Here is a 16,071-nt window from a genome sequence, read left to right as displayed (position 1 = left end):
TGTGGCTTAAATCAGTCTCAGCCAATGGACTAAAACATACACTGTTTCGGTAGTGACCTGAAAATCCATGACACATTTTTTACATGAAGTTTAATAATTTAAAATTAAAATATATTTAAATATATTAAAAAAAAAATGGAAAAACACGTAACTTTTTTATATGATTTTCATAAATTGAAATTGAGGGGTTTGGGTTCAGAACACCCAATCCTCCAATTGAAAGTACCCAATAAATGATGATTTTATTAAGCTCACTGATATTTTAAATATTATTGTGGGTTTCGAAAGATGATAGCAGTTTTTCACGAATTCTGTAGAATGGCCCATATACACTTCGGACTAATACTTTTAAATATCGTTGTAGTATAGTGTTTATGTAGTATCCAGATTCAGACAATTCCATCACCAACCAAGAGCAAAGTGACCATCTAACTATTCCAGCTCCAGCTCAGTCAAATCCATCCCCAACCAAGAGCAAAGACAGACTACTTGTCATATTAATCCAACATTTACAATGCTTAGTATTTAACACTAAACGTACATCATCAGCATGACAGCAGTTTGAAATTATAGCCACACTCAGTTACATTATGCCATTACTATTCTCCCTGCTTATAAGATTCCTCTGTTGTCTGATGTCGATCACAAAATAAGACAAAATTAGACCTAAACTTTTTCTACAAATGAAATTTCCTAAATCACAACAAACAAGCTCTCCTTATTTTTCATAAGCATTAACTCAGTAACGTTTGATCAAAGTCTCTAAGTGTAGATGAGATGAGGGCACCCGTTCCTCTCGACTGAGACTGGTTTCTCCCAAGGTTTTTTTTCCTCAATTTATTTATCATTGGGGTTTGGGTTATCATTGGGCCCCTCGCCACAGGGCCTGCTCACTGGGAGCCTGAATTTATTCAATATTATGAATTATTTATTAGCATGATCTTGCTTGCTATATAAACACCGTGTAAATACCTTTTTTGTGTTTTTGTGTTTTTCTTTTTTTCTCCAATCTGCTTTGGAACAATGCATATCGGGAAAAGCGCTATATGAAAAAATTGAATAGAATATCCATTGAACTATGAATTTAATCCTATATACTTTATATGACATTGTAGTATAGTAAATGTTTTATAAATAAAATTAAAAAAGTTTTATAAACACAAAAGCATTTTAAATCTTCACCTAAGGTACCGTTTTTGATTTATTTTATAAGTTTTTATTTTGTTGTAAATTATTTAAACTGTTTTGTAAGTTCAGGGAAATACCCAGCAAACAGTAATAATAAAGAATGGTAAATGAGAGATGACCACAGGTGACTTGAAATTACTTTTTTTGGGAAGTATTATTTAAATCCAAAGTTGTCCTACCAGAACAGACTCTTTCAGTAATTTCTTTTGCTCAGTGAGAAAGTTGTGTTGCATTCGGGTGTAAATGAGGGCGGTGCAGGGGGGCATTATTTGAGTTCAGCACTGGAGGAAGGGCAGCGGAGAGGGCGGAGGACTGCGCTCAAACACAGCTGTACTTGTTAAATCAAACACACTCTCTCTCTCACACACACGCGCACTCCTGTCACCCTGTCTGGGGTAGATCACCGTAAGCACACCGGTCGCTTGTTCTTTAGACACAATTCTCACCAGTGATATTAAAAGAGAAATTCCTTCACGTTGATGCTTTCCGAGAAAATATTTCATAATCGACCCCCGTGCTGTGCGGACAGACCCTCAGAGTCGCAGAAACTTCTCGAACTTGTTCATTCACACGGTCTCTGAGGACTTGCTGAAGGCGGCCATGGAGTGCCCACGGTGCTTTCATCTTTTTATTCTGACGCTGATGTTTTGTGTTTATTATACACAGAGCATGGAGACTAAGCAAGAGATTTCACCAGGTAAGACACCGTTACATTGTGACTGCGCGTTCTGCTGACTGATGTCTCAGACACATTGAAGGTGACGCGAAGACGCAACGCACCTAGAACGCTCTTCCAAAAGTGGAAGAGTTGTAGTTGCGTCGCTGAGCAATGCATTTCTCATCAATACATGCGTATCAGTGTGTGGAAAATGTAAAATATAAATACATTAAAGGACCGAAGATACATTAAATTCATCATAAATGTAACTTTGATTATTGCATTCTAGCATAGTAAATGAACGTTTTTATTTTTTGTCGGTTTTGAATGAATATCATGGTTTGTTAGACATGTTTAAAACATTTGTTAATGATTTTAATGTAGGTTATTTAAAGGTGATTCATTTTAAACCTCACACCTTGCATGGTGCTTTTTGAACTTGACGGATGTAGGTAGACTCGCTTTTTTTCACACAAGCATGCTATGTGGGGATGTGAGAGACACAGTGGGGTCCAAAGACTGACATCACATTTTTAGTCTGTAATCATTATTATTTCCATCAATGAAAACGTTTCAAAACAGACACAGTATTAAGGAAAAAAAGACTCTTCTCTGTAAGCTAACCCTGTTATAAAAACCAGCATGTGCTGGTTTGCTGGTTTGTGCTGGTTTAAACTGAGCATGTGCTGGTTTAAGCTGATCATGTGCTGGTTTGAGATAGTCCTTAGCTGGTCCATAGTTTAAGCTGGTCAAACCAGCATCGAAACATACCTAGCCCAGCATATGCTGTTTTTTCAACAGGGAATAATTAAACTAAAGCACATTTAAGATATTGGTGGGGTAAAGTCCTTTTTTAAAATGTCACATTTTCCTTCTTCCATTAAAACACGCATGATGCTTAAAAATGTATTGGTTGACATGAAACATTAGATTTTGCACACATTTGCTTATAGGAATTTATGCACATAGAGTGTATAGTAATTGGAGTGCTGGTGGGCAGTAAGACATTCAAAATAATATATGATAAAATAATAAAAGAATTACATTGAATTAGTATGATTTTTTAATGAAAGATGTTCAATCATGGTCTCAGACAATTGGACCAAATATTAAAACTGTAAGAATACGTGTTCTAGTGCAATTTATGCACACAAAATAGAAAAGCACACAATAAATGGGCTGAACGTTTCTTTGAAACATTGAAAGTTTTTTCAATTACTTTCTGGATGCTATTTGTTTTAACTGTAATTCGTTTGTGATGGTAAAAGTTTACAGTCTTGTAAAAATAATTCAAACTTTCAGATGTTTTGCCTAATCCCTTTCTTTAAATTACACTACAGGAATATAAAGTTGCTCTGTCGAATGCTGAACAAGCCAGAGGGAAAATTATGCCCCACACAGTTTTCATTCATTTTGGCGCACATCATTTCCAAGCCACATGACTAAACCAATCTTTACTCTTGGGCTACATTTACATTGTATACAAGGAAACTAAACTAACAATCCATCACACCAGTTCTGGAAGTGATGGGTGCTTATGGAGACAATTTATTGCTTAGAAAAATACCAAGCATATTATAAACAATACAGTGTACTGGGATCCTTTAAGAAAAAAGGGAAGCAATTGTACAAGTCATGCAGAATATTTGCATGTTTGGACAGTGAGCTTTTTGGTGAGAATTTTATATGTTAAGAATGTTAATGTCTTCTATAAAGAATATTGAAAGAACAAAATCCCAAAATGCAGCATTATGTAAGTATTTCTGTGACTTCATGTCCAATGGTGGGTTTGACATAGTTTAGTAGAACATTACTCATACTGTTTTATGTTAAAGCTTCTTTACAGCCGTTCCTTAAAGGGATACACACTCTTAAGAATAAAGGCGCTCAAAAGGTTCTTCACAGCAATGCCATAGGAGAACCATTTTTGGTTCCACAAAGAACCATTCAGTCAAAGGTTCTTTAAAGAACCATCTCTTTCTTACTGTTTTATTCATTTTTTCACCACAAATAACCTTTTGAGACACAGAAAAGTTCTTCAGATGTTGAAGGTTCTCTCTTAAAAAGTGCCCTCTTAAAAAAAAGGTGCTTCAAAAGTTTATTTTTAATTCCAAAGAGGAACCTTTTGGTTCCATAAAGAACCAATAACATCTGAAGAACCTTCCTGTTTTACAAAAGGTGAAAAATAGCCTACAGATTAGAAAAAAGTAAGAAAGAGTTGGTTCTTTAAAGAACCTTTGAATGTTGAAAAAGTGGTTATTCTATGGCATCGCTGTGAAGAACCTTTAAGCACCTTTTTATAAATAGTGTATTTCATCCAAAATAAAAATTCTGCATTCATTCACCTTCATTTCATTCAAAACCTGCATGACATTCTTTATTCTGTGGCTCACAAAAGAAGATCTTTTGAGAAATATCTCAGTGGTTTTGTGTTCATTAAATGGAAGTCAAATGTTGTTTAGTTACCAACATTCTTCAAAATATCTTCTTTTATGTTCTGCAGAAGAAAGAAAGCCATTCAGCTTTGAAATTAAATGGGGGTGAGTAAATGATACAATTTAATTTTTGGCTGGACTATCCCATTTAATCGTAAATGTTCCAGATTATTTGACTACTAAATTCATAGTTTACCCATTACTTTCTAACATTGAATACTTGCCATCATGTCATTACAACCCCATTTCTTTTATTCCTAAGTGGAACAACCCAAAAAATATTTTGAACAATGTCACTGCTGCTATTTCCTTCACTACGAAAACATATATTTAACTTTGCTATACCTCTCAAATCTCATTTGCACAAATGCCTACACATATCCACTAAAATGGATTGTTTTTATAGTGGAAAGTAGGCATTACATACTACATACTTGGCAATTTGAGGGGAGGGGTTGAAGTGAAAGAAATGTGTGACATCATCGCAAAATGAATTACATTTCAGAGATGGAGCAAGTTATTACATTTAATGAACGAGTATGATGGATATTTTGGGAGTAGTGTGCGCTGATGAATCATGCCCAACAGGACCAGTATTGTGCATTAAGATAATACGCTCAATTTTAATTTGATGTTGATTTCAAACCACTGGCACATTCCAACACAAACTCCTAGTTGCAACTTTCCAAATGTATGCTGCCCAGCAGTAGATAGCAATCAAAATGGGTGCCTTAATTGCCTCAGATTTAAAGTTTCGGTCATTAAAAGTTACTGGAATCTGAATGACTCAGGCAATTTGGGTTGTTAACCTAAACACAGTAGAATATAGGAACTGCTTTAAATAGAGAGAGAGGTGCGAGAAACCCCTGGCTATTGAATAATGATGTCGCACCTCAGTCTGTTAACCCATCCGTCAGCCTGTGTGTCTGAACAGTCCAGCCTGATGTCATCTCTCATGGAATGCCTGTGGAAAACTGTCACCCCCAGTGTGATCTCAGCATCCTCCCACGTTTAGACCTCACACTCCTATTCACGAGGAAATAATTCCCTTTAGGCCGGACTGCAGTGCAGATTTATGACTTCCGAGTCCAACTGAGTCATACATTAACTAAAGAGAATGTATATGTTTGCGTGCAGCGCTGACCGCTAGAGCTGGCAGGACTAGCCTGCAATTGGGTTTGTGCAACATTGTGTCAGTCAACCGCATTCTTGATTAAAGAAGTCTGGTTTACATAAACAATTTCACTGATGCAGATGTGTTTGTCAAAACCTGAAATTATCGTCTTTGACAATCGTTTTTTGCTTGAGCCAAAAAAAACATAAACATAGGAATATAGTGATGTCAGATCAGCTTTGGCAATATCTAGTGTTTCTCTGCCTGTGGCTTTTATTTGATGTCGATTATGAGGTCTGTGGACCACGTCTGCACATTTGTTCAAAGAGCAAATAAAGAGTGTAGTAAACAGGCCTCAGTAACACCTCCTGAAATGACTGTGAGAGAATAATTACCTTATCTCATAAACTTTCAAAAGATTTTAACAGCTCTTCCTTTTATTACATGACATATCAGTAACATTTTACAATAAGGTTGTTTTTGTTAACATGGGTACTATAATAACTAATATGAACTAACAATGAGCAATAACGTTTTATGCTTGTTAAAACTGTCGGAGCCCATTTTTAGCCTACACATGAAAACGTATGTTGGAACTAAGATGGAGATAACTCATGAATTCTTTGGAATACAGACTTACGGTTGGTCTCGTTTGAAAAAAGAAAAGTAGCTGATTATTGTTAATGAAAAAATCACACACACACTAACAAAATTAAAGGTATGTTGTTAGGCTTATTGTAAAAAATAAAAAGTTTAAGTTTGATTAACTTTGATTAAAAATACATTAAAAAAATTCGGGTCGCAAAAGGATAACATAAAATCTAAGCACACTCTTTATAAAAAGAATAAATTACTCTCCCTACATAATTTTTTTCTAAAAACACCAAAGAAATCTGTATTCTAGAGCCTTAGACCTTTCCAATGATATATAGATTTACCATGATTCGATTAAAAATTACATGCACAATATTTACACAGGGGGCACGGTGGCTTAGTGGTTAGCACGTTCGCCTCACACCTCCAGGGTTAGGGGTTCGATTCCCGCTTCCCGCTTCCGACTTGTGTGTGTGGAGTTTGCATGTTCTCCCCGTGCCTCGGGGGTTTCCTCCCCTGGTCCAAAGACATGCATGGTAGGTTGATTGGCATCTCTGGAAAAATTGTCCGTAGGGTGTGAGTGTGTGCGTGAATGAGTGAGTGTGTGTGCCCTGCAATGGGTTGGCACTCCATCCAGGGTTTATCCTACCTTGATGCCCGATGACTTCTGAGATAGGCACAGGCTCCCCGTGACCCGAGGTAGTTCAGATAAGCGGTAAAAAATGGAATGGAATGGGAAAAAAATGGAATATTGACACAAACTTAGGTGTCCCGTATACGGAACGGGTAACAGTTAACAGGCTACTGCCAATGGGCTCTGTCATTTACTTGGCGCAATGCGGCACCAACCATGACGTACGCAAGTGATTTTGCTAAATTCAGCTCAACGCAGTATTTATTTTCATGTCCTGTGCAACATTGTTTAAATAGCAAATGCATTTACTGCACGTGCTGGTCTGAAAACGAGGTGTGTTCCGGCGCATTGTGGATGGGTTGCTATTTTGAGGCAACTGAAATAGACTTCCCCACTGACCACCTGAAACCTGGTTTAAAGTCAACGGTTTTAGTTTGTTTGCAATGTATTCATTATTTAAAGAGCATGCTAGTAATATGCGCCTAGGCGGGTGCAAAGCGAGTGTACATTCTGCTAATTACACACAGAGGGACGCGCAGCAGCACACAAACCTGCCAAATATAAAAAATTAGTGGATTACAATGTAAAATATTATTATTGTGTACATAAAGATACAAAATCTGCCTTGTCCTGTAGATGGTCTGCTAACGACTTTAACCTTGCGCACGAGCAGATGCGTTTCCTCTCAGGAGAAGCGTCCAGTTTTGCTCTTGGAAATTCCGCTGTGTAAATATGGAATCTGCCATGGCGCGAAAGAAACTGACTCCTAAAGGGAATGGGAGATGAGACTCAAGCTGTGTCTGAATTCGCCCCCTATCTCCTATAGGCTATAGTGTACTATATTGGGGTGTCTGCCATTTTTTAGTGTTGTCCAAATTCTGAGTAAACAAATCATTCCCAACATTTGTTCTGACTTTTTACCCACAATGGATTCTGATTGATGCAGGGTATATTACGTCACTGTCCGAAATTGTTCACTCATTTTCATTCACTTCTTTCCCACATAGTGGACTATTTCGCTATATAGGGAATAGTGAATGAGTGAACAAGTGGATGAAATCAGGCGCAGCTTCTGATTGGTTTACTGCACGTTTGGACTAAAACACAGCCATGACTCATTAAGAGAATAAGGACAAGCCTTTTAGACCATGCGCAGGGCGTGCTAAACGATTTTCCCGTCCGTAGCCTGTTAACTGTCACCCGTTCCGTATACGGGACACCTAAGTTTGTGTCAATATTGTGCATGTAATTTCTAATCGAATCATGACAAACTATGTATTATTGGAAAGGTCTAAGACTCTAGAATATAGATTTTCTTTTATAATTTATGTAGGGAGAGTTACGATTATTTTTATAAAGAGTGTGCTGTTTTGTTATCCTTTTGCGACCTGTATTATTTTAATGTATTTTTGAATCAAAGAAAAATCTTTTAATCTATTTTTTACAATAAACCTAACAGTATACCTTCAATTTTTTTGGTGTGTGTGATTTTTTTCTTTGTTGAAATAAGCAGCTACTTTTCTTATTTCAAACGGGACCAACCCTAAGTCTGTATTCCATAGAATTCATGAGTTACCGCCATTTTAGTTCCAACATGCATTTTTATGTGTAGGCTCAAAAAGGGATCCGACAATTAACAGGTACTAACAGAGGTGGATTCGAACACACCCTAAGTGCAAGTGCGCCCTGCGCTTTAGACTATGCGCTTAGATCGTTAAAATAGAGCCCAATGTTCAATGGCAATTTGTTTGTGATAGTTCAGTATGTTTTAACTATTGTTAACAGTTAAACCTTTTGATTCTCATAAAATATTAGTAAATGCAAAAATGGCCATGAAAAAAGCTGTAAATGGATTTTGCTAGGACATGCTAGCTAATGCATTAACCGATACTAACAAATAGGCTAAAACGTTATTGTAAAGTGTCACAGGAAATGCTAATGTTTGTCTATTACCGTACAAAAATATATTTTTTACACTTTCTGTAACAAATGGGAGTGATATTGACCCTTCAAAACTAGAAGCAACGTTATATGGATTATTCTGGATATGGCATGGCTTGTCTGACAACTCTCCATCACACTTTGCTCTGTTTGTGGTATCATTTATCTAAAAAATGGTGCACAATGAGTTACAGACTACATTTTAATCCAACAGATTTAAGAACACTTAATCTTAAACGTGAGCAATGGTACACTGATGGGTGCCAATTGTATGTAGCCATTTGTTATTAAAGCCATGTGCTGTCTTTACACGTAAAATACCCATAAAAGGTTATGAGAATTTCCACAACCAAACAGAAGCGGTTCCCCTTTTATATCTAATTGATTTGGCCAATAAAACATTTAGTCTCCATGGCAACGTTCAAATTACAGGAAGCGACTACAGCAGTTGCGCGCATTAGGCCACCATAGGCAAGATTTTGGCAATGTCAGGCAATCGACCCTGATTTGTTCTCTTCTTGAATGGATTGTTTTACCAGCTAGGGAAAATAAACATGTGTTACGGCTTAGTTCAAGCTCCAAAGTGACTTTGTGTTCAACCATGTTAAACCAGACGCTGATGATGTCATGTAATGTTCCATTCAGGAGGCATTTATAACTTTGGAGTGATGCGATTGAAAGCTGAGCCCCTCCGCCAGCGCACTACATGGTTATAGACACGGATGCATGTTAAAACAATCAAGAAAATTTCCAGGCCCCGATAGAGAGAAAGTTTTTCTATTTTAGTTGTGGACTGTTGAAATAATGTCTGTCTACCTCACTTGACGATTTTCTTCAAATTAGATTTCTCACCTCCAAGTAAAAGCACATGTGGGAGCCACCTTACTAATGTTTTACTAATGTAAAGATGTGAATATATGTGCATTTACATACAAGTTAATACTGTATCATTGGTATTCATGGATTGATGGTGAATTTGGTTGCCATTGTGTTTACATCCTTATGTTGTGTGTGGAGAGAACACACCGAACACTTAACACCAGTTTCGGAAGGTCTGTTGGAGAGAAACAGTGGCATACCTCTGGTATAAATGAACGTGTACTGTGGTGTAGTCTGGCTCTTGATGGATCGGACTGTTTAATAAGGCCAGAAATGCGACTCAGGAGAATGTTTCCCAGAACTCTCTGCAGTGAGATCAGCCCTGTTACTGACCTGAATCTGACTTTATAGCAGAAAGTGATGATGAATTACAGCCTCATACCTAATACTTTATAAGATGCTTGGGAAGTTATTGCATTCTATTACTTTAGAAATGTTGCGTTCATAGTAGGCAACTGCCTAAAAAGCTAAGTCATGATCCTTTCAATTTTAGAGTCATACATCATCAGTCAGAGAAAAATGTCACCTGTCCAAGCATCTACTCCGTAAGGGCTGTTTAATGATCATGATTAATTGGATTCAGAATAAAAGTTTGTTTTTATATAATATTTGTCTGTGCACTGTTCATATTTATTTTGTATTTATAAACACATACAAAAATACATGCATATGCTTAGAAAATATTTCCATGTATATATTTATAATTTAGAATATATATAACCATTATTAATATACATTTATTTATACATTTTTCTTATATGTATACATGTATGTGTTTATAAATACAAAATGAATATGCACAGTACACAGACATAAATTATTGTAAACACAAACTTTTATTTTGGATGCAATTAATCATGTAACAGCCCTGATGTGATTGTATGATGTCACGTCATAAATTACTGAAATTGGTTTCATGCGAGGTCACACCTGGTTAGGACACAGTAAAGATTAACAGATAAATCTATTGTTAATTCGTTTTTGGACACCTTTAAAATATATTTAAAGTGCAATAATTGTTGGAGCAGTGCCCCTGAAGCAATCTAGGGTTCAGCATTGCCTCAGATGTGAAAAGTAATTGTTATCTCAGCAATTCTTTAGTACATAAATAGAGTTAACTTTTGTGTTATCAGTCCAGATCGCTTGACCATTGACAAAACCTTTGTATTTCCCCTGTAAAAAATAAATATTAACAGCATTTCTGATTTATATGAAATGGTATAAAATACTGGGATGTTCAAAGTAAACTCGAATTATTGCTGCATTTTGACCATAAAAAGCCTTCAAGCAGGAGCCTTTATGAAACATTTTCCAAATGGTATTTCATGTTTTCTTTGCTCATACAAATTTGCACAAAAATTGCAATACAGCATGTTAATTGAGTGTGTTATATGTATATAAACGTATTATGACAAATTTTCACTAATGAAAATGAAAACTAGAAAGTGCTCACTCTTTGGCCACTCTTAGGCCTTAAAGTCCTCTTGAACCGGAAGTTGCGATCATGTTAACATCCAAATTCTAATGCATTTTCGAGTGAAAGGGAATTTCGAATGAAAAAGATTTGTGGGTGTGACTTTCATGGCTATTTAGATGTATAAAAACAGCCATTGCATTTTGTAATGGAACTAGGAGCAGACTGACAGTTGAAGGGGAGGAGTTAACAGATGCTCCTCCCAAGCCGTCTAACATAAGTCATTTAAGATGCATAGTGTCTACATGATGGAACTGCATTTTCAGGTTTTGAGGGCACATTCCTTTTAACAAGAGAAGGACCCACATTAGTATGCGATTTCCAATAAACACTGCAATATTTCATGATAAATTTGAAATTGTTATTTTAAATTTCACTGGGACTTTAACATGGAGGTTCAACTTTGGGCCATTTTAAGGTTTACTCATCTGATGTATGTTGACCCAATATGAGACCAGTCAAAAATGTGTGAAAAGTTCTTGTTATTGTAGGCTGAGAGCTTTCTTAAACACACTCAGTCTCCGGGGCATAGCCATTGCTTGGAAGACAAACTCAGAATGCCAAAGAGAAAATAGACTGTGTGTTCTTTAGCTTCCCAGTAATATCCTTCAGAAAGAAACCTAGCCTACTTTAAGGCAGCAATCTTTTCATGTATTTTGAAAATACAGACCCTGTCTCTCCTACTGAGACTTGAAAGTTCTCTGAGTATATCAAGGTGCAGTGTGAAAGTTTACACAGACGGCTCTGGACTGTGTGCAGGAACGCTGTCTAAAACATTACTTTGAACCACAGCACTGATCTAACTCAGGTTGGTCCAGACTATGCTCTACATTCAAAAATAGCTCTTCTAAATCTTCTGAAGCTCCACGCCCACAGTGTTTAGCCTAAGCTTCACCCAAAAACAGCTTGCTACATCAAGGGTGGAAAATTTCATTCCTTTCAGTATTCGGACAGTGACCTCTCCTTCTGTCCTGTAGGTCTGCTTGCAGAGCTTTAAGGACTGCCTGTGCACTCCATTAACACACATTATTTCCCTGAAGGGTGAAAACTCACATAATAATATGTAATATATTATATGACTTGTCTGTTTTCGTCATTTTTACTCTAGGCTACATGAATCATGGAAGGAATATCTAGAGTGACTTCAGATGATTAAAGCGACTGGACAATGTGTGCTGGCTTGGTTTGAGAAGATATCTTAGAAGGCCCTGTATAGTTAATTATTATTTTTCAGTCCATCCATATGCCATATATCTCAGGATTAAAGACACTGATTGAATACACATCATTCATTACAGACTAAGTGATCTGACCTAAAAAAACTTTCAGTGAAGTAAGTTACCAGGACCCATCAAGCGAGCACATGTCATTTAGACGTGGAGATGGGCTTTTTGACCCCCCAAAAGCCCTAGCAACCCTACTGAAAGCATACGCTAGCATAACGCTAACAAAGTAGTTTTGCATTGGGAAATATCAGATGGTAGCATTATTGCGTGAGGCTTGGGAGTCGTCAGCCTACTGCATGATTTCTCAGCAAATCTTGTATTTGAAGGGTGTGGAATGTGTAGGTCACCTGGTTAGCTTCACATCTTCACAGACGGTGCTATTCAGCAGCAGCTGTGTGTCATCACATCCCCGTGTCTGTTTATTTAGCGTCATGGAAACCCAGTCTCTCCAAATTTGTTGAGCTCGTCTTGAGATCCAGCAGGGCACAAAAGAAGAGGGCACCCACTGTAAACTAATCTGGCTGCTGTGACCATTTGTGTTTTGCTGTTGTCTTAAGGGATCAGGGGGAGGTTAGGTCAAGCGAAGGTCAGAGCAATTGGTGTTTATTTGCCGGCCTTAGGGAAAGACAAGAGAGGGAATCTAACAACCCCCCAGAAACCCCTCTTGGACAATATGTAAGTGTTTTAAGATGCTGACTTGAGAATGATGCTGTCGACTTTCTGGTTGGACCTTTCGGCATACTCTAGCCATAGTGGTACATACAGTGTGGTATCCCACACATGTGTAGCTTCGCTTTAAAGCGATTCAGGACCAATCTGAGAGGAACTTTGAGCCAGGAAACGACTAAAACTTGTATCTATGACTAGATACTAGACTATGATTGGTTGGCTGGCCAAGAAGGAAAAAGGGCGCTGCTAAGTATGGGGCCGTTAGTTTGAAATTGCATTAATACTTTTTTTCAGTTTTACCATACTTACACATGCACTATATATACAGTATGTGTGTGCGTGTGTATATATATATTTTCCAGGCTGTTAATATCAACGTATTTGATAGAAAATGAAAAGTGACACAGTAAGTTTCTGTAAGTGCTGTTATTGTTTGTGTGTTCAGATTGTGACCGTTGTGACAGAACCGAATCATCTCTGCTGCATAGTTGCATTTCTCCAGTTGCCAAATATGTAAATATGATTACTTTTATTTCTGACGCTATGTCATTTTCTTGCAGATGTTAGATTGTCTCTACTAGGATCGGTCACAAACATGAACCCTGCATGATCTAAATTTAAGATTTAAATGGGATATATGGCGTGAATACGTGTTTTTCTGTGTCTTTGGTGTGTTATAAGTTGCCCATGCATGTATTAGACGCGAAAAAATTACAAAAATGAAAGTGTAGGAATAAAAGATGCATTCTATCTAGGAGTGAATGATAACCCAGACCTGCCTGAAACGCCTTGTGTAACCACAACCCAACAAATCTACGTCACTTGGTGGTATGAGTTGTCTAAGACCGCCCAAATTTATACGCAAGTAAGGTGGGCGTACCTGTCAGTACAAGTGCTTTGGAACCTGATGTTCCTAATATGGCCAGAGGCGATACATATCCGTCACACGCTTTCAGTGTTTGACCAATCACTACGCACTGGTTAACTGGCCAACACACCTCGCTTTTCAGAGCGATGCGCTTTGTGAAAAATGTGCACGTTTCAGAGAGGCGGGGCAAAGAGGAGAATCAAACATGCATGGTATGTGTAAAATACCTTAAATCATGTATACGCATTGCATTACATCTAAAACAAACGATACTATTTGTTTTAGCTGTGTCATATGACTCCTGTAATAATAATTTGCATTGCATCAAAGCAGCTGTACAAGAAAACCAAAACCAAGAAAACCAAAAGTTGAACACACAAAAAATTATAAAAATAAAAAAATCTGATAAACCTTAAAAGTAATCAACACATTTCATCTCACTTTTTGTGTTTCGTTCGTTTTCTCAGACGCTAAAGAAATTATTAATTATCTTAAAAGTCCTCCTAGTAACTCCTAAACTTTTTGACCTTAAGAGAGCTTTTCATGGTTAAGATGCTTTATGAAATAACTTTTTTTTACGAGGATATTTTTTGTAATTTGAATTTTCTTTGGAAATGTGGGTTTAGAATAGAAAAAGTTGATCTGTTTCCTTAGAATTTTGTCACTGGGAGCACCTCTTTGCACAATGATTTTTCATGAATACGGTACCATATGTTTTCCCAAAAGTCTTTTTCTCAGATGTTGACTGTAGTGGAGTAGGCGGGGCAAGATCGTGAGTCGAGGCCGGGGAGTGAAGTGTTAATGAGCGTCAGCTATGCACGCACCGGTCTCGTATCACGTAGGAGAGCGGGAGCATAAGAGAACGAGCGACCGGACCGTTGACGAGAGAGGACCGGGCCCGGTCCTCTCTCGCCACCTTCTCGAAGGGCCACCTTCGCGGTGCCTTGCGGTGGCCCTGGGCCCTCGGTGGACGGCTCGACGGTGGCTCCTCCTTTAGCAGGGAGTTGGGGCGTGTTCCCCGTCCCCTGCTCCTCCCCCTTGGCCAGACGGACGCAGGCTCCGGCCTCTGGCAGGTGGTGGCCGCACTCGGCACTCCCGCCCCCTGCTCCTCCCCCTCGGGGACGGACCCAGGGTCCGGCCTCTGGCGGACGGCGGCAACTCCCCCGCTCCCGCTTGGACGATAGCCACCCCACCTCGACCTAGGGGCGCGGCAGCAAATGTCGCCGTTCCACCGAAGCTTTCACAGTGGCCTCACTGTGGACTTCCGTTTCCCCAGAGCCACCGCTTCAGGTAGCCACTGGCGGACCTCACAGTGACTGCCGAACACAAGAACATACGTACAAACATAAAACATGTTTGGGCCCGGTCCTCTCTCGACGACGGTCCGGTCAGTCGTTCTCTTACGCTCCTGCTCTCCTACGTGATATGAGACCGGTAGCCGCACAGCTGGCGCTCATTAACAATTACTCAACGGTCTCGAAACACGGTCTCGCCTCGCCTACTCCATTACATTGACATACTGTACAGTAAGACTATAGAGCTGGCTGTTAAAGAATTTCATGATAAATGTTTGGGTTCATGTTAAGACCTCAGAGGCTTAACTTGGGTATTTGAGTTGAGTCTATATCAGGAAACCATAATCTTGAAAAACAGCAAGAAAGAGTTCATGTTTCCATCTTATATGTGTATTGTACATTGATTAAAGAGTTGATCTGTTTTGCCTCAACATGACCTGTATTAAAAGTTGACCATCACATTGAATGAAAAAAACAGAACAGGATGTCTGGCAAATATCACATTTTAACCGAAGTAGCTGATTTCCTGACTCAAGTGTAATTGATTTACTGATACTTTAAACCCAGACATCCCTGTTGAAAAAAAACAGCATATGCTGGTTTGGTTTGTTTTGATGCTTGTTTGTGCTGGTTTGAGCTGGTCATGTGCCGGTTTAAACTGGTCGTGTGCTGGTTTAAGCTGGTCCTTAGCTGGTCATCTGCTGGTCCATAGCTTGTTTAAGATGGTCAAACCAGAATCAAAACATACCTAACCCAGCATATGCTGATATTTTCAACAGGGATGACTCTGCAGAAAAGACCCTTTTTAGACAAATTGAGACTCAATGGGAACTAGACCTATGAAGTATGCCTCAAACCAGCACTATTTTTGTCTGGTTCAGAATCTGTTGCCTCTAAAATAACCGTATATTAGCCTTATCTAAAGACCTATCTGTACAGATTCCTAAAACATGATTTAAATGGCATCAAAGATAAAAATCACATCTCTGATACAGTGAGATTGTCTCCAGGAACTCCAGGTTTTCTTGAGAAGTCCTCGCCCCTTTTTAAAATGGATTAATGTGTCGTTCTATATTTTTGGCTAGTTTCTTGAGCT

At 38.3% G+C, this 16,071-nt stretch overlaps 1 protein-coding gene across 1 annotated transcript in view; it reads left to right on the top strand.

The window, feature by feature from the left end:
- Nucleotides 1–1,492: 1,492 nt before the first annotated feature.
- Nucleotides 1,493–16,071, top strand: part of plod2 (procollagen-lysine, 2-oxoglutarate 5-dioxygenase 2) — a 38,953-nt gene continuing 24,374 nt past the window's right edge. The window contains exon 1 of the mRNA XM_056738252.1: nucleotides 1,493–1,885. Within this exon, the coding sequence (XP_056594230.1) occupies nucleotides 1,789–1,885 (97 nt within the window). The 5' untranslated portion in view covers nucleotides 1,493–1,788. The remainder of the gene's footprint in view (nucleotides 1,886–16,071) is intronic.

This window comes from Triplophysa dalaica, chromosome 23 (genome assembly GCF_015846415.1).
Source record: "Triplophysa dalaica isolate WHDGS20190420 chromosome 23, ASM1584641v1, whole genome shotgun sequence".
Taxonomy (NCBI): Eukaryota; Metazoa; Chordata; class Actinopteri; order Cypriniformes; family Nemacheilidae; genus Triplophysa; species Triplophysa dalaica.
The sequence above is the reverse complement of the archived record's forward strand: the minus strand, read 5'-3'. Positions and strand labels throughout refer to the sequence as shown.